The sequence below is a fragment of the Schistocerca serialis genome, chromosome 1, assembly GCF_023864345.2.
Source record: "Schistocerca serialis cubense isolate TAMUIC-IGC-003099 chromosome 1, iqSchSeri2.2, whole genome shotgun sequence".
In the NCBI taxonomy this organism is placed as follows: domain Eukaryota; kingdom Metazoa; phylum Arthropoda; class Insecta; order Orthoptera; family Acrididae; genus Schistocerca; species Schistocerca serialis.
This window is the reverse complement of record NC_064638.1, coordinates 766,349,327-766,369,353: the sequence shown is the minus strand read 5'-3', so window position 1 is coordinate 766,369,353 and position 20,027 is coordinate 766,349,327. Positions and strand designations below refer to the sequence as shown.

Genomic DNA, 20,027 nt, shown 5'->3' with positions numbered 1-20,027 from the left:
TTAAATTAAGATGTAAGATGCGAGTTTTTCTACTTAAATAAAGAGAGTATTTTCTAAGTTTGCTGTATCGAGATATGGAACCAAAGAATATGAACAGAGTGCTTTCGTTAACTGTGTCAATATGTGAACCTGAATCCATAGAAGATAGAAGGAAATGGTCCTACAAACCTTTCTAGTGAAAACAATTGTGCCATAATCAAATTTTTGGCCAAGCACGAGTTGTCCATGAAAATGAGTAAAATTGGATTTTTTTTTTAGTGGATCGACCCATGTTAGGATCATTTCATTACATCAGTAGAAAAAAAATCTGGGACAACAGAAGTTTTATAAAACTATGCTAAATAAACCAGAATGGAAACGACAAAATCTATAAAAATTGATATTTTGGAACTTTTTATCATCATAATAATGAAGTTAATGGTTTAATCCCATATGATCATCTCTGACTGCCAAATTTTGTAGCGCGCGCGCGCGCGCGTGTGTGTGTGTGTGTGTGTGTGTGTGTGTGTGTGTGTGTGTGTGTGTGGTTTTTTTTTTTTTTATTTTTTTTTTTAGGGCGCACAACTTAACTTCAACGGTCATTAGCGCCCAGACTACGTGAGGAATGCACCGCGAGTCACAAGTTTAAAACAGCAACGAAACGGAAAACACGATAAAAGAGACTGACAGGCATAGGATTAAAAAAGGAAAACAGCAGAATCAAATGTCCTTTGAGAGGGTTGTCAAATTGATAAAATGAAGAACGCGAGCAGCTGCTCGTGGGTCATCTGCTAAAATGGCTTCTACAGTACATGGCAGGCCAAGATCAAGACGCAGGGTGTTAAAATCCGGACAGACCGTTAAAATATGGCAGACCGTCAGCAATTGCCCACAGGGGCAGAACGGCGCCGGCGCAGCCGTCAGCAGATGGCGATGGCTGAACCGGTAGTGGCCAATTCGTAACCGGGCCAAAACGACCTCCTCCCACCGAGAAGGGCGTGAGGAGGACGTCCAAGCCACGGGAAGAGGTTTCAGGGCCCGAAGTTTGTTGTCTATGAGTGCAGCCCAATCGGCATGCCACTGCGATAAAATGCGCCGACAAATTTCCCTGCTACAATCGGACGAAGGGACACAACAAGATGCTGTCCGAGGCTGGAGGACCGCAGCCTTGGCCGCGGCATCTGCAGCTTCGTTCCCAGGGATACCGACATGGCCAGGAACCCACATAAAGCTAACCGGAGAACCGACGTCCACCAGCTGCTGAAGAGAGCGTTGGATCCGGTGGACGAAAGGGTGAACCGGGTACGGATCACTGAGGCTCTGGATAGCGCTCAGGGAATCGGAGCAGATGACATATGCAGAATGTCGGTGGCGGCAGATGTAAAGGACAGCCTGGTAGAGGGCAAAGAGCTCAGCTGTGAAGACCGAACAAAGGCCATGGAGCCGGTATTTGAAACTTTGTGCCCCGACAATAAAGGAACACCCAACCCCGTCATTGGTCTTAGAGCCATCTGTATAAATGAAGGTCATATTAATGAACTTCGAACGAAGTTCGATAAAACGGGAGTGGTAGACTGAACCGGGGGTAACCTCCTTCGGGAGCGAGTAGAGGTCAAGGTGGACACGAACCTGAGCCTGGAGCCAAGGTGGCGTGTGGCTCTCACCCACTCGAAAGTTTGCAGGGAGTGAAAAATTAAGGTGTTGAAGGAGGCGACGAAAGCGAACTCCAGGGGGTAGCAGGGCAGAGACATACAACCCGTATTGACTGTCGAGAGAGTCATCAAAAAAGGAACGATAAGACGGGTGGTTGGGCATTGCCAGTAGCCGACAGGCATACCGACAAAGCAGTATATCGCGCCGGTAGGTGAGTGGCAACTCACCAGCGTCAGCATGAAGACTCTCGACGGGACTAGTATAAAACGCTCCGATCGCAAGACGTAAACCGACCGATATAGACGAAGCAGGACGGTTCGATCCGTTCCCCACGACATACCACTGAGAACACGGAGGACATTTAGAGAACGGGTACAACGGGCAGCCAAATATGACACATGTGGAGACCAACTAAGTTTCCTGTCAAATGTAAGACCTAAAAATTTTGTTGTCTCCACGAATGGGAGAGCAACGGGACCGAGTCGTAAGGACGGTGGGAGAAACTCTTTGTAGCGCCAGAAGTTAATACAGACCGTCTTCTCGGCAGAAAAACGGAAGCCATTGGCGACACTCCAGGAGTAAAGACGGTCAAGAGAACGCTAAAGACAGCGCTCCAGGAAACACGTACGCTGCGCGCTGCATTAGATGGTAAAATCGTCTACGAAAAGGGAGCCTGATACATCAGCTGGGAGGCAATCCATTATCGGATTGATCGCTATGGCGAAGAGAGCGACGCTCAAAACTGAGCCCTGTGGCACCCCATTCTCCTGGTGAAAGGTGTCTGACAGGACAGAACCCACACGTACCCTGAACTGTCGATCCATTAAAAAGGAACGAATAAAAAGAGGGAGGCGACCGCGAAGGCCCCATGTATGCATGGTGCGGAGAATGCCCGCCCTCCAACAGGTGTCGTAAGCCTTCTCCAAATCAAAGAACACAGCCGCGGTCGGGCGCTTCCGCAAGAAGTTATTCATAATGAAGGTCGACAAGGTAACCAGATGGTCGACAGCAGGGCGGTGCCTACGAAATCCACATTGTACATTGGTAAGTAGGCGTCGAGACTCGAGCAGCCAAACCAACCGAGAGTTAACCATTCGCTCCATCACTTTACAGACACAGCTGGTAAGTGAGATGGGTCGATAACTGGAAGGCAAGTGCTTGTCCTTCCCCGGCTTAGGAATCGGGACAACAATAGACTCGCGCCAGCATGCGGGAACATGTCCCTCAATCCAGATGCGATTGTAAGTACGAAGAAGAAAACCTTTACCCGCAGGAGAAAGGTTCTTCAGCATCTGAATACGAATAGAATCAGGCCCTGGAGCGGAGGACCGTGATCGGCCAAGTGCGTTTTCGAGTTCCTGCATGGTGAATGGGGCATTATAACTTTCACGATTCGAGGAGCGGAAGTTAGGTGGCCTAGCCTCCTCTGCCTGTTTGCGGGGGAGGAAGGCAGGGTGGTAATGAGCGGAGCTCGAAACCTCGGTGAAAAAGCGGCCGAAGGCATTGGAGACATCCTCAGGCGCCACAAGGACGTCATTTGCGACCGTCAAGCCAGAAACTGGTGAGTGGACCTTAGTGCCAAATAGCCGGCGCAGGCTACCCCAGACAACAGAAGGAGGAGTAAAACTGTTGAAGGTGCTTGTGAAAGCAGCCCAGCTGGCTTTCTTGCTGTCTTTAATAACACGACGACACTGAGCAAGTAATCGTTTATAATTGATACAATTCGCCACTGTAGGGTGGCGTTTAAAGGTGCGTAAAGCACGTCGACGAGCACGTAAAGCATCTCTACATGCTGCGGTCCACCAGGGGACCGGTACGCGACGTGGAGAAGAAGTAGGGTGAGGGATGGAATATTCAGCAGCAGCGAGAATGACTTCCGTGAGGTGTGCGACCTGACGATCGCAGCTTGTGAAGGTTTGATCCTGAAAGGTCGCCCTGGAAGAGAAGAGTCCCCAGTCTGCCTTGGAGATGGTCCAACTAGAGGAGCACGGAGAGGGGGTATGCTGCAGGAGATGGATAACACACGGGAAGTGGTCGCTCGAATATGTATCAGAAAGTGCATACCACTCAAACCGGCGTGCAAGTTGGGGAGTACATATAGAGAGGTCTAAATGGGAATAGGTGTGAGATGTGTCCGAAAGAAAGGTAGGGGCACCAGTATTGAGGCAGACAAGATTGAGCTGGTTGAAAAGGTCTGCTAACAGGGAGCCCCTTGGGCAGGATGCTGGAGAGCCCCAAAGGGGATGGTGGGCATTGAAGTCTCCAGTTAACAAAAATGGTGCAGGTAGCTGAGCAATCAGTTGCATCATGTCTGCCCTGGTAACGGCAGATGACGATGGAGTGTAAACGGTACAAATGGAAAATGTAAAAGTGGGGAGAGTAATGCGGATGGCTACTGCCTGCAGGCCGGTGTGCAACGTGATGGGATTGTAGTAAATATCATCCCGGACCAGCAACATAACCCCTCCATGGGCCGGGATACCTACCACAGGGGGTAGGTCAAAACGCACAGAGGTGTAGTGTGCCAAGGCAATTTGATCGCATGGGCGTAGCTTCGTTTCCTGGAGGGCTACGACGAGCGGACGGTGCAAGCGGAGCAGCAACGTCAAGTCCTCTCGGTTGGAGCGAATGCTGCGAATATTCCAGTGAATAAGTGCCATCGTAAGAAGAAAAGGAAGACGAAAGAAGGGGTCACCTCGAAGGCCGCTGAGGGCCTGGCTTCGAGCGAGCACTGCCGCCGCTATCAGTAGGCGGACAGTCATCGTCCATTGGGTCTATAGGTTCATCGGCCATCTTGGGAAGATGGCCGGGAGGGGGAGCTTCCTCCGCCGGTGAACGGCCAGATGTTCGGCTACCAGCGGTGCGGCCAGGCGAAACGGATGACGGCCTGGGGCGGCAACCGCTGGGTGGCGCAGGAGAAGAAATTCGCCGTGGCGGAGAAGGAGAACTGTGCTTCCTATGCGCCTTCTTGGAAGGACGTTTGGTGGAAGTACCGGTCGAAGGCTGGGAGGTCGAGGTACGTAGGAAGTCCGCACGGGACGGTTCCTTCTTGAAGGCCCGTGCATCTGACTTCTGGGTCTTCGTCTTGGCAGAAGCTGATGAAGGTGCTTGCGTCTGAGGGGTGACGGGAGGAAGAGGAGACGTCGACCGGGCGATCTTAGCACTGGCCGAACGGACGACCGTGGTGCTGAAGGTCAGATCGCATGTTTGGGTTGCCACCTCCCTGGTAGTCCGAGGAGAGGCGAGGACAGTACTGTATTTCCCCGCTGGGAGCAGCGTGGGCTTCCTACTAGCCAATAGCTTGCGAGCAGCCGAGGTGGACACTTTCTCTTTGACCTGAATTTCTTGGATACAGCGTTCTTCCTTATAGACAGGACAGTCGCGCGAGGATGCGGCATGGTCACCCTGACAGTTCACACAATGAGGAGACGGAGATGGACAGTCACCCTCATGGGCATCCCTGCCACAAGTGACACATTTAGCCGCATTGGAACAAGACTGTCGAGTGTGATTGAAACGCTGACACTGGTAACAGCGCGTAGGTGTCGGGACATAGGGGCGAACAGAAATAACCTCGTAGCCCGCCTTGATGCGCGATGGCAGCTTGACACTATCAAAGGTGAAGAAAAGTGCCAGGTCGGTACAAGGTCATTGTTGACCGTTTTCATGACCCTATGGACAGCCGTCACGCCCTGCTCAGCGAGGAATGATTGGATCTCCTCGTCTGTCAATCCGTCGAGGGAGCGAGTATAGACCACACCACGAGACGAATTCAAAGTTCGGTGAGCCTCCACCCGCACAGGGAACGTGTACAGGAGTGTGGCCCGAAGCAGTTTTTGTGCCTGAAAGGCGCTCTCAGTTTCTAGTAATAAGGTACCGTTACGCAACCTGGTACAAGATTTGACAGATCCGGCTATGGCATCTACACCCTTCTGGATAACGAAAGGGTTGACAGAGGAAAAATCCTTTCCGTCCTCAGATCGAGAAACGACGAGGAACTGTGGGACAGGCGGTAGTACTTTTGTCACTGGTGGCTGGTCACATTTCCGTTTTTGGGCAGAAGTCGAGACAGATGGAATGAAATCCATTGCGGAGGAATCCCCCATGATTGCCAGCGTCTCCGATGGCGCGCTCCTTCCTTGTGGGGACCCTCTCAGAGGGCACTCCCGCCTTAGGTGAATGTTTACACCTCAGGTCACACCTCCCGAGAAACAGACGGAGGGACCAATCGGCATGGTCAGAAGGTATCAGCTCAGGCAATCACCCCTCCCCGGGCCTGGCCTTTACCAGGGGGTACGCACGTGCCTTACATGTCTACCCAGGGCGGGGAATTACGCGTTACCCCGTCACCGGCTACGCGTGCGAACGCGTGGGTCGGCCTTCAGGTGCGCACAGGGAGTAAGGAAGAAGAGGAAAAGGGAGAGAGAGAGAGAGAGAGAGAGAGAGAGAGAGAGAGAGAGAGAGGACAGACTATCTCAAACGCCGAGGCGGAGACCAGAGAAGGCAAGGAGAAGAAGGCAATGAGAAGGCAAGGAGAAGAAGGCAAGGAGAAGAAGGCAATGAGAAGAAGCAATGAGAAGGCAAGGAGAATAAGGCAATAAGAAGGCAAGGAGATTTTGCGGGGGAAAGAGTAAGGAAGACAGTGAGGTGGAGAAGAGCAAAGAAAGGAACCAACCAAAGGTAGGAAGAAACGAGAAGTGAAAAAGCAAGATGACTACAAATAGAGGTCGTGGAACCGTCCGTCTCCGGACGCAGGCGCTAACTACCCCCGTGAGGGTGAGGGACTCCTTTTAGTCACCTCTTACGACAGGCAGGAATACCTCGGGCCTATTCTAATCCCCTGACCCGCAGGGGAGGTGTGTGTGTGTGTGTGTGTGTGTGTGTGTGTGTGTGTGTGTGTGTGTGTGTGCGCGCGCGCGCGCACACAAGTGTGCATGTTTCCTTTTTTCTGACAGAGTCTTTGGCTGAAAGCTAACAAGTTAGTGTCTTTTCACTGTGCTTGTCTGCAACTCAACATGTAACCTTTATGGTAAGTAGAACTCTTAACTTTTCCTTACATTGTAGAATTTTTTTAAAAAATAGTTAGTGAAGATAACTCATCTCATATCAATTTTTGCAGATGACTTGCAATTAATATGATATTTTATGGAAGTTTATAGGCACATGGTTGCAGTGTAAGAAAGAAATATTTGGAGTAAGAAGTTAAGTACATGGAGTTTGAAAGCAGCCAATAATGACTGAATGCTTCTATTAAAACTGTTCTATATGCTTGAATGGCAGTAAGTAAACAATCAGCATATAACATTTATGTACAAAACAAGTGCATCTACATCTATATCTACACTTGACAAACCACCATGAAGCGCATGGTAGACGGTACATCCCATTGCACCAGCTATTAAGAGTTTCTTCCTGTTCCATTCACATATGGAGCGAGGGAAGGATGATTGTTTCAATGCCTCTGAGCATGCAGTAATTATTCTAATCTTATCCTCATGATCCCTATGTGAGCATTACGTAAGGGGTTGTAGTAGTCTTCGAGTCATCACTTAAAGCAGTTCTTGGAACTTTGTTAATAGACTTTCTTTGGATGGTTTATGTCTATCTTCAAGGGTCTTCTAGTTCAGTTCCTTCAGTGTCTCTGTGATACTCTCCCATGCATCAAACAAACCTGTGACCATTCCTGCTGCCCTTCTCTGTAGACATTCAGTATCCCCTGTCAGATCTATTTGGTACAGGTCCCACACACTTGAGCAAAATTCTGGAACTGGTCACACAAGTGATTTGTAACCAATCTCCTTTGTAGATTGATTGCACTTACCAAGTATTCTACAAAGAAACTGAAGTCTACCACCTGTTTTACCTATTACTGAGCCACTTCATCATTCTGTTTCATACCCTGAACTGATATTATAGTCATAGCATTTTTTTTTTTTTTTTTTTTTTTTTTTTTTTTTTTTTTTTTTTTTTTTTTTTTGTGCACAGTTCTACATTTCTGAAAATTTAAATCAAATTGCTAGTCTTTGCAACTCTGTGAAATCTTATCGAAATCTGACAATATTTATGCAGCTTTTCTCAGATAGTACTTCATTATACACAACTCCATCTTCTGCGAAAAGCCTGATTTTAATATTAATATTGTCTGAAAGGTCTTCAATCTACAATATGAACAACAAGGGTCCCAACACACTTCCCTGGGGCACACCCGAAGTTAATTCTGCATATGACTCTCCATCTAAGGTAACATGCTGCGTCCTACTTACCAAAAAGACCTCAATCCAGTCACAAATTTCACGTGATAACCCAAACGATTGTACTTTTGACAATAAGCATAGGTGTGGTACTGAGTCAAATACTTTTTGGAAATCAAGAAACACTGCATCTATCTGACTCAAGCTTTCAGTATGTCGTGTGAGAAAACTGCCAGTTAGGTTTCACATGATTTCGAGACCCATGCTCGTTGACACTGAGGAAGTCAATCTATTCAAGATACCCCATTATGATTGAGGTCAGAACATATTCTAAGATTCTGCAATAAATAGGTGTCAAGGATACTGGATGGTAATTTTGTGGATCATTTCTACTACTCTTTTTGTAGATAGGTGTGCCCTGTGCTATTTCCCATGAACTGGGCACAGCTACGATAATTTATAGGTAGAAGAGGGGCTAACTCAGCCAAATATTCAGTATGGAATCTGACAGGGATTCCACTGGACCCTGGAGTTTTGTTCAATTTTAATGATTTCTGCTGTCTCTCAATACCACTGACAATAATACTTACTTCACTCATCTTTCCAATGGTACAAGGATTAAGTGGGACAATTCTCCTGGGTTTACCTGTGTAAATGGACATTTGAAAACAGTGTTAAGCATTTCAGCTTTTGCTTTGCTACCCTCAATTTCAGTTCCTGTCTCATTTGCTGAAGACTGGACACCAACTTCATTCAGTGCCACTAACAACCTTTATAGGCAACCAGAATTTCTTTGGGTTTTGTGAAATATCATTTGGCAATATTCTATTAGGGTAGTCAATGAAGGGGTCACACATTACTCTCTTAACAGCTAAATGTGTTTCATTTAGTATCTCTCTCTATAGCCCTACACTTTGTTTTATACCTATTATGCAGTAATCTCTGCTCCTTTAGGAGTTCCATTTCATGCCCACCTCTGATACTACGTTTTGCCCAAACAGTCTCACATGCAGCTTTAGTTTCTATCTTTGTGGATTTGATTTTCTTGTCTGTTGCAACAAATACACCACTTGCCATTTCCCATTTGCCTACCCTTTCGGAACACACTTAAATTTTTTCCCAAAAATCTCACAGCTATCCATTTCAGGTTTCAACCAGCTTTTTGTACCTAGTATTATGTGAGCTTCACTGTTTTTCAGGAGTGCTTCAATCTCTGGCATGTTTTTGTGAATGCTTCAGCAATTAACCATTAGGATTTTAATACTCTCACCTGTGGGAGGCATTTCTTTCAATCTTACACTGATACTTCTGAGTTTCTTACAGCTGTTGTTATCTGCACTGGACAGAGAGTTGTCTAATCTAAAAAAAAACCTTGTGCACACACCACACATGGTCAGCTACCTGAGTAGCAGCCTCTGATGTGTAGTGCAAACCTAACTCATTTAGGGGGCACATACAGGTCTCAACCCTACGATGCAAGTCCACCAAGTCACAGCATAGCTTGTCACAAAAGCCTCTGGTTCAGTTCCTTCCACTTGACTCAAAACCAAAGGGTCTAGATTAGTTCTGGAGAAACACTGCAAATTGTGTGCTTTGCTAAACTCCATGCACAAGGCTGGCCTTCTCAACTTCTCTGCCAATTGCTGGAATGACCGAAGTAAGACCTCGAAGCCCAGACAACAGGCATCATTTATTAAAATATGTGCCACAATCTGCATTTGGTTGCACCCTGTTCCTTCAGTGGTTGCTGGAATAGCCTCTTCAACATGTTGAATGAGACCCTGAGGGCCCCACGTATACACAATGAGTGCACCTGGCGTCCTTTCTAGACCCTTGCTGCCATTGCCCTAATGAGTACCATCATTTGCTACAGGTTTGAACTGCTGATGATTAACGGACCCTACCCTTTTGCGTTTGTCTCCTCTTGACACTGGACAAAACAGGTGAAGTGATTCCCACTGTTTCTGTTTCAGTAAAAGACAACACCACAAACTTGTTGGATTTGGGGATTAGTACAACTCTCTGAGTCCTCCCTGGCCCCCAACCACACTGTATAGGACACCTAGATCCACCATTGACATGCCACTCACGGCTACATGGCCAAGTAGTGACAGATCCTGTACTTTCTGCAGAGGAGACTGGATCCACAGGGGAGAATAGTACCTGAGGTACCTATGGTACTGGTATCATAGGTACACAGCTCTCGGGAACACTTCCAACACACTGATTTGCAGCAGCTGCCAATCATTTGACAGTAGTCAGGGTGATTTCCAGCTGCTTATGAACGTCAACTACCTCGCCCCATGTTTGAGAACAGCATTCACTATGGGCTGCATTTTGGCTGGTGCAGTGTATTACAGGGCAGTGAACAAATAACTTTAAATTAGGCCCGCTGATTATGTTTTAATCTGTTGCGCTAAAAAGATGTTAATTCCCAATACGAACTGAAGCAAATACACAAAACGAGATTTCGATGAAGGCAAAATATTTTTACGTTAATTATAGTTGATTTTGATGTTGATTATAGTTGTTAGCAAACTTGAAAACGGAATTAATTTATTGCTTAAACTGTTATACCAATGCACGCATGGTGAGAACAATACCAGTAGTAAGCATTGTATTCTATATGTAATCATAAGGTGGTGGCTCAGTAGGTGTGTCCTGGAATGCAGTGCAGAAGATGTCATGGTCAATCCAGTGTCAGTCTTGGAAAATTTTGTTCCACTTACCACTTCTTTAGCCTCTGGCAATGTTTGTTAATGTGCAAAATATTGAGTTGTTTAAGTTTAGGACTCAGAGAAAAACAAAACTGTGTGGCAGATGTTACAGCTGCAGCAATTGACTTGCACAGTACAACATAGCAGTCAGTGCACCAGATGAATGAAATGTAGCCTAAAATGCTATTTAAATCTGTATAAGAACAAGAAATGAACAGGGTGGTTCAAATGGCTCTGAGCACTATGGGACTTAACATCTGAGATCATCAGTCCCCTAGAGCTACTTAAACCTAACTAACCTAAGGACATCACAAACATCCATGCCCGAGGCAGGATTCGAACCTGCGACCGTAGCGGTCGCGCGTTTCCAGACTGAAGCGCCTAGAACCACTCGGCCACAGCGGCCGGCAAATGAACAAGAACATAACAGATAATAATATAAACTATATTTTCCAGCCAAATTAGTTTCAAGCCATTTATTCAACAACATTAAAATGTATACAAATCACTGTTTATAACTTTGGGATGAAAATCTGCATTGTCAACATAGGAATTGGAAATAGGAATAAACTGTGGCTTCCGGTCTACTCTCAGTGTCTGCTCATTTTCTGTAACAGCAGCCCTGATGAAATTACTGCTTCTTGTTTCATGCATTTCAACTTTGAAGAGTTTTGACTCCGTTTTTGTTCCAGCTTACACAGCACATGTAGTTACATAGTGATGGAATGTAATAATTGTGAAGCGCATCTTGAAATTACACCCTGCCACTCATGGACCCTTTGTTGGTCCTTTTCTTAATATTGACGTAACTCATTTTCAAACACTTCATGTCATGATTTGTCCCTATGTTCTGTGAATTCCTTGCCTTTTTTTTTATGCTGACACAATACGACTTCCAGTATAAAATCTTTTTCGGTTGGGGAGAAATTGAACATCACAACTTTATGGTTACTTTCCTCCATTTTTACAAAACAACACCTTCAATAATAAATACTAGGTATCTACAAAGTACAATTAATGTCTGCAACCAAGGTGCAATAACAGTGTCAATAGCTGATTTTACCAGTGTTGTCAAGGATGTTTCATGGCAACCTGGTCAACACTGTCCCTGACCAAAGCATCCAAGTTGTGCTTGTGTGACGTGTGTGCTGTAAAGCCATGGAAATCATGTTGCACGTTATTTTAAAAAAAATGCAATTGTTAACAGTTCTCACCCTACACATCTACGATATTATCATATTTTTACATAGTAATTTAGAATCATTTACGAAAAACTATTTCAATCACTCATGTAATATGAGAAATATTGTTCATTGTTTTACTTACATGCTCAGATTCCCCAATACATGGGAATTACAATTTACAAACAATTTTAGGACAGGAACATTCTGAGTATGAAGCTAGACTCAACGGGGAGAGTGGTGGGAGGTGTGGAGGATGGGGCTGGTGGATGGTGTGTGTGGGTGTGGGTGTGATGGGGAACCAAGTTAGTCTTTGTCAGTAATGATATTATTTACAATTCAGTTGAAGATTTCATGAAGGATGAACTGAATATTTGAGCAGGATATAGTTGGTCAATAGTCTTTTCACAAAGAAGTTACATTAATGTTAAAATACTATGATCTATGATATCTTACTAACTATCCTGTACTCTAATTAAATGATTAGCATCTGTTTGGAATGAGCTGAAAAAAATCACAATTCACAATGTTCATTCATGTTTTGTTTTCCTCATAACATACAAAAGATTTTAAACTTTGTTGTGACAAGTGTCACTGCAAAAAACTTGTCACAGTCTGACTCAAATTATCTATCTTTAGAGACTCTTGCCATGATAACGGGATTGTGCCTTTGGGTGGCTAGGTGATTGTGTATGTGAATGTGTGTCCTTGTGCTAGGAAAAGACTAACTGCTTGAAAGCTAGTGTAGATGCTGTTTCCTGTTATGTGTATCTGTGCTCCTCACATCAATCCACTATAGGTGAGTAGTTGCCTTTCACTTATTTGAAATAAAGAGCTTCCTCTAAATCTACAAATGCTATAAATATAGATTCATCTTTCTTCAGCTTTTCTTCTAAGACAAGTTAAATGGTCAGTTTGCTTCACATGTTTCTACATTTCACCAAAATCCAAAATGATCTTGCCTTGGTCAATCCTAAAAAGTCTTTCCATTCTTCTGTGAATAATTTGTGTAAGTATTCTGAAACCATTACTCATGAAATCAATGGTTTGATATTATTCATACCTATCAGCGCATTTTTCTTTGGTATTGGGATTATTACATTCTACTTGTAGTCTACGGGTATTTTGTGAGTCTCTTATCTGTTGCATAACAGGTAGTGTGGTTAATTCTCCCAAGAGAGCCAATAATTCTGGGTGAATGGTATCTTAGCCAGCTCTTTCAGTGCTCTGTTACATTACACTTACAGAATCAAATCTTCCATCTCTTCTTCTTCTTCTTCTTCTTCTTCTTCTTCTTCTACTCCCTCTTTACATTACATAATAGTTTCTTCAAGGTTTTTTTTTCTCTCTTTCTGTAATGTAATGTATGAATGACATTCCACTTAATATTCAATAAGCAGAATTGATACTTTTTGCAAATTACATTAGCACTCTAATAAATTAAATCATGGAAAAAGCAACAAAAGAAACTGTAAATGATAATTTCCAAAGAATTATTTGGTGTTCTCAGAAAACAGCCTCTCGCTCAATTTTGAAAACACACACTATATTAAGTAATGTACAACAACTAGAGTCATACCAACAATTGACGTGGTGCACAATCAGGAATCAAATACTCAGTTTGGTACAACAAATAGTCATACCAACAGCTGATGTAGTACATGAGCAGGAGTCAATAAATAGGGTATAATGCTCCAAATTCTGGGTGTAAATATTGAAAAAACCTTGAACTGGAAGAAGCATGTTTCTGAGCTTCTCAAACAATTAAGTTCAGCTACTTTCGATCTTTGTATAATTGCTAATCTGGGAAACAAAAGCATTAAAATTCCTGACAGATTTCTCATATTTCCACTCAATAATGTCTTACAGAAGAATTTTCTGGGGTAACCCACCACTTATAAAAAAAGTAGAAAAACAAGCAGTAAGAACAACATGCGGTGTTCACCCATGGATGTCATGAGATACCCCTTTAAGGAGCAAGGCATTTTCATTTTCACTACATCATCACAATACATATATTTGCTAATGAAATTCATCATGAATGATCAATTACAATTTGAGAAGAATGGTGAAGTAAAGACCTACAACACTAGAGAGAAAAATGACCCTTAATGCCCATTATTAAAGCTGTCAGTGCCCCAGAAATGAGTTCAATATGCAATATACATATCCTGTAAAATGACTTGTTCTACATCATTTTCATGAAAGAATCATTCAAATGATCTATGGAACATGTAGCTAACTAACGGACTAACTTATTTATGGAGTTTTAATCTGTAGTTCATAACCAATAAATTTTGGGCGTAGTCCAAATCTACTTCTTGAAATGTAATGGGTGCAGTTTTGTACTTGCTTTCAACCATTCATAATACCAACATAGCAAGGCCATGTGGGCTAATGTTACAAGGTCAGATTGGTCAGTCATCCAGATGTCCCAGCAACTACCAAAAATTCTCCTCACTCTTCTTCATGAACCCTATGTTAGTGTAGTCTCTCCACATACACAACTTGATGTGGATTCACCTGATCCCTGTATTGTTGAGATATAAAAGCCACTCCTCTGTCACAACGTTGATGGTTTGTAATGAACAGTTATAGGGGAATGGAAGTTGAATTCATCAAAGTGAAATTTCATAATAATCAGAACTACAGGGCATACCAATGCTGGAGAGAGTTAAATTTAAATTGAAAAATGAGGTTCATAAGTTCATCACCAATTTGTTTGTTAAAATAATCAAATAATGCTATAAGAAGTATTCGTAAGGCAATTTGTTGCCTCCATACTAACCAGATATTAACTCCTTTTCCAGCTTTGCTAGTATGGAACTCTGTTGCTTCTCCAGGTGGTCCACCTTATTTTCCAACAAAGATACTTCTCTTAAAACATTCCTTAATCTCATACTCCCATGCATGACAGGGCTACCCTGCTTATCAAGACATGACCTGTCTGCCAGTTGGACTGGTTCATCAACTTTTGTTTCTAGGCATTCAAGTAGGATTTCAGCTTCTTTTTGGGGTGTAGTGTTCATGATTTCTGGCTCATTTGGTGCCTGTTGACCTAGAATAAAAAACATTTTTATCATGTGCAACACATAATGTGAATATATAAGTTACAATATTTTGTGTATTATTTATGGTTCATTATTTATGAAACAACAAAAATTGCAAAAATAGCTAGCTCAAATTATGCAATGTTCAAATTTTATAACTGTATACAGAATGAATGACTTTTATAAAATAATAGACCCAGAATCAGTTACATATTCAGATTAATGCTTTCTGCTAGAAAACAGCTTACTACAATATGATGACAGAAATTCCAGGACTTAAAAAAAAAAAAAAAGGGGCAATAGGCGGGCACTCATATGCAACTGACTGATGTGTGTTGCACAGAGAAATGTAAAATAATACATAATTTCACTAGTTTTCTTACAGTAGTAATCTGACTAACTCAACAGCTTCACTGTAATACAACTTTTTACCATGTTAATAAAGGAAATAAATTTCCTGATTTGAATGACTGAATAATCAGTTGTTAGCTGTAACCAGTACTGGTTGTGAAACTGTGAAGTGACTAATCAGATAAATACAGTAGTATGAACTATTTTCAATCACAAACTTCTCCATTTAACTTTCATGTTAGTGTTTGCACAATTTCACTGATTTTTCAGCTCCCCCCCCCCCCCCCTCTCTCCCTGACACACACACACAAGGGTGTGTGTGTGTGTGTGTGTGTGTGTGTGTGTGTGTGTGTGTGTGTGTGTGTGTGAGGGAGGGAGGGAGGCTTTGTCCTTAAACTGGGAAAAGAATGGCTCCAACACTAAATCCATCAAATCAATCAACACCTATATCAAGAACCCCACCCAAACTTTCCTCTCCAAAAATTACCCCACAGATTTGGTTGGCAAAGAAGTCTTGCAGGCAGTCTGTTCCTGTCACTTAACAAATGTATATCTCCTCAAGCCACCATACAGTATATTGTAGAGGGTAATTTATACCACCATTTAGTCATTACCTGTCCTGTTCCATTCGCAAACAGAGCAAGGAAAACATGGCTATATGTATACCTCCACACAAACCCTGGTAGCAGCAGATTTGTTCTGAAGTCAGCAACAAATGTCATTTCTCCAAACTTTCTCAATTGGATTTCACAAAAAGACTGTTGTCTTCCCTTCTCATTTGAGTTCATGGACCACTTCTTTAATATTTTTGTGTTGATCGAACCTACAAGTAACAAATCTAGCACCATCCATAAGAATTGCTTTGGTATCTTCCCCTCAATCTGACCTGCTGGGGATTCCAAACACTTGAGCAATACTCAAGAATTGAGCTCATAAGTGTCGTTTATGTGGGTTCCTTTATAGATGAGTTACACTCTCGCAGAATTCCCCCTTTCCTACAATTGACTTTACAAGCTTGTTCTGTTTCATATCGGTTTGCAATATTATGCCTAGATATTAATTGGATGTGACTATGTCAAGAAGTACACCACCAATGCTGTATTCAAACATTACAGGATTGTTCTTCCTACTCATCTGCATCAAATTATATTGTCCCTCATTCAGAGCAAGCTGTCATTCATCACACCAAACAGAAATTCTGTCCAACTCATCCTGTACCCTTCTCCAGTCACTTCCCCTACATTATGGCATTATTAGCAAAACAGCTGCATACTGCTGTTCACCCTATCCATCAGATCGCATGCGTGTGCAGGAAACGATAGGTTTTGTCACACTTTCCTAGGGCATTCCTGATGATACCCTTGTTTCTGATGAACACTCGCTGTAGCTCCAACTTCCAACAAAACCCAAAAGGACCCTCCTCGCCACACATGCCTCAATCCATTACTTCACTAAGAGTATGACTCTTTCAAGTATTAATGAAAAAATCTTACCCTGACACACTTCCCACACCACCCACTATCACCTTCCGTCACTCTTGTAACACACTCATCTAACCTCTTAATGTTCCCAGGCAACTATCACCTCTACCTCAAGGTTCCTCCCCTGTAATCATTCCCACTATAAAAACTGATCTTTATAAACAGCCTCTACCACTATATTTAGCCCCACCACTGACAAATCCTACAACATAAAAGGCTGAGAAATATGTACAACACATGTTGTTTACCAGTCAATGTTATAGCATGCCACTTTACATAAGAATGCTCACCACTGAACTAGCTCAGTACAAAAGAAGTGCTCGTCTAGGGAATACCCATGACCCAGCTATTGAGCTTGCTCTACAACATGACTCAAAATATCTGAATGCCAGCTACACCATGGGGCCATTAGGATGTTCTCACCCAGCACTAATTCTCCTGAATTCTGGATGTGGAAACTAGTTCTTCAACATATCATCGAACTCTGTCATCTTCTAGACCTTGACTACTATTCACAATGCACTCTTCCCCCACCCTCACCCCTCTCCAAATACAGAAAAATTAATTATTTTCACAATTATTTACCGTATTTACCCAAGTATAAGATGACCCTAAATAAAAGACCTCTTTTTATAAGGGACTCCTTGAGAAAATTTATTTTTAATGTATTCTGACTAATTAAAATTATGAACTGTTTTATCAACTTAAAGTACCTTCCAAAAACTTAACATTATGCCTATTCTAAATTTCTGTCATTTATTGATTGTCTACATTTTGATAATACTAGGGAAAATAAAATAAACAAAAAGAATGCGCACAGGTTGCCCAAATTCTTATGGGAATCGTCACCTTAGTTGGCGCGAGTAATGAGTGGATGGGCAAATATCTATTAGGAACATTACATATGTGGATTGTGGACAGTTGGGAATGTGAGTCTCACGAGACGCGTGCAAGGGATAAGTCCCTGCAGTCGCACTATTCATCTGTGTCCTCGGTGGCTCAGCTGGACAGAATGTCTGCCATGTAAGCAGGAGATCCCAGGTTCGAGTCCACATTTTAAGCTGCCCCATAGAGGTATATCAACAACACCTGTCGGCAGCTCAGGGTTTCAATCAATCATGATTTATTAAAAAGAAATGGCTTATAATATTATGAAAAGGATAGTTGCTACGCACCATATAGCGGAGATGCTGAGTCGCAGATAGGCACAACAAAAAGACTATCACATAATAAACTTTCAGCCAACAAGGCCTTTGTCAAAAATACACACACACACAAGCAAGCGCACATGCGCAGGCACAAACCCACACACACATGACCGTATTCTCTGGCAACTGAAGCCACACTGTGTGTCTGCAGTCATGTGTGCATGAGTTGCGGTTTTGTGTGTGTGTGTGTGTGTGTGTGAGAGATCTATTTTTGACAAAGACCTTGTTGGCCAAAAGCTTATTCTGTGACAGTCTTTTTGTTGTGCCTATCTGCAACTCAGCATCTCTGCTATATGGTGAGTAGCAACTATATGTTTCATAATATTGTTACATTCCATCCTGGATTTTCCATTGTTACAGATGTTTCCTTAAATTTTTGGACTGTTTTATTTTCTGCCTTTTCTGCTTATTAACCCTGTAGTCTGTGGTATCACTATTTTTAATCATCATCATCATCATCAACAACAACAACATCATTATCCTAATACCAGAGCTCTGAAATTTATATCTTTGTTGTCACAAATAGCTGGCTGTTCCTTCAGAATATGTTCCTATTTCCGAGGTGGTTGTTCTGGTGGTACCTGAGAACATAGCTGCTTTCTCTGAATGCATATTGGCTTTTGCTTCTATACTGACATGAGAATTCACAATGTTTCTTGTTTCAAAACATATTGCCTGCTCGCCACTCTCTCATTGGATGTTTAGAACCAGCTGACACACCACCTCATTACTGTCATACATCGAGGTGAGCAATAACAACATTACGACAAGAAAAAACGTTAAGTACACCAGTGGCCTCTATCTAGACTTTTACCATCTCCTACAGAAATGATCACTATTGTTGAGCATTTGTCCAATTTTTAAGTAAATTTGATCCCAACTACCAATGGGTTCAAGCAAACTGGTCTAAATGTGGTAGATGTTCACAAAAAGCCAAATGGTATGTTTTCCCATAGTTGGCAACATAATGAAATATGCTGTTTGCTCACTGCTCCCCTTCCTGGAATTGTGCTTGCTTTCAGCCACGCTGGTGTCATTGTTCCACTTCACCCCTCCTGTAGCAACTGTGAAAAGCAGACTGAAATATCTTCTGGTGTTCAGGTCATATGTAACAACACCAACTATGGTTATACAAAAGTAAAAGATCAAAATTATGATTCAGTCCCATTCTCAATCTTTCACTTCTCCCACAATTTAGTGATGCAATCTCCACTACGGACCTAGCCTCTGTAATTTATTCTTGCAACAACAATTACAGTCAGTTTACTGTGATTTATTTCCTTTGTAAGACATTTCATTCTGGATTAATTTTCTTCCAACTAAATGTCACCATCATGTTCTAAAGCTGATTAAAAGCTGGTAATGTTTTTACCCAGTATTCTAATAGGGACTGAATTTCTCATTTGCAATCCACTGTGTAAATCATTACAGTCTCTCATAGCCAAATAAAATACTGGTCTGGGTTATGAATCAACTAATGGTACTGAAGGACAATGTTTCCATTTTTGAATGTTACCTTTACTTAAAAAGCAGCATTAATTAATGTTTGTTTACGGTACCCACACATGTATGAGAACATTTATTGCAAACCTGTTCAGATACAACAAAAGTTTAAAAGATGATAGAATTTAATGATATTTCCTGCCATGTTTCACAAAATTGTCAAATTTTAATCACTGGAATAGAGTGTTGTAGTGGCTGGTTAATAGTTTCTTGCTTACATCTTGCACTAGCACCACGTGAGTCAATGTCACACAATAATTCAGGCAACAAGGATACTGTATCAAGCACTTTAGCATATCGGGAAATCCTAATCCCGTTGAAATGCGAGTATCATTTGCTGAGCCCCTGCCCTTCTGATATCTTCAAAATAAATCCGCAAATTACCTCCGCAGCCAAAGCTTCATCTCTAAATGTAAGACGACCCCTATAAAAATAAATAAAAGATGACCCCTATAAATGAAAGACTACTCCTATACCCTCTACTACACAACATGAAAATGTTGGCCTCTGCCGGCCGCGGTGGTCTCGCGGTTCTAGGCGCTCAGTCCGGAACCGCGTGACTGCTACGGTCGCAGGTTCGAATCCTGCCTCGGGCATGGATGTGTGTGATGTCCTTAGGTTAATTAGGTTTAAGTAGTTCTAAGTTCTAGGGGACTGATGACCAAAGATGTTAAGTCCCATAGTGCTCAGAGCCATTTGAACCATTTGTTGGC

The 20,027-nt window shown here is 42.7% G+C and overlaps 1 protein-coding gene across 2 annotated transcripts in view; it reads right to left on the bottom strand.

Moving 5' to 3' along the window:
* Positions 1-20,027, bottom strand: part of LOC126482366 (germinal-center associated nuclear protein-like) — a 166,238-nt gene that overhangs the window by 43,662 nt on the left and 102,549 nt on the right. For both annotated transcript variants that reach the window (XM_050106455.1, XM_050106462.1), the window contains exon 11: positions 14,510-14,779. In XM_050106455.1, coding sequence (XP_049962412.1) covers positions 14,510-14,779 — 270 coding nt within the window. The remainder of the gene's footprint in view (positions 1-14,509; positions 14,780-20,027) is intronic.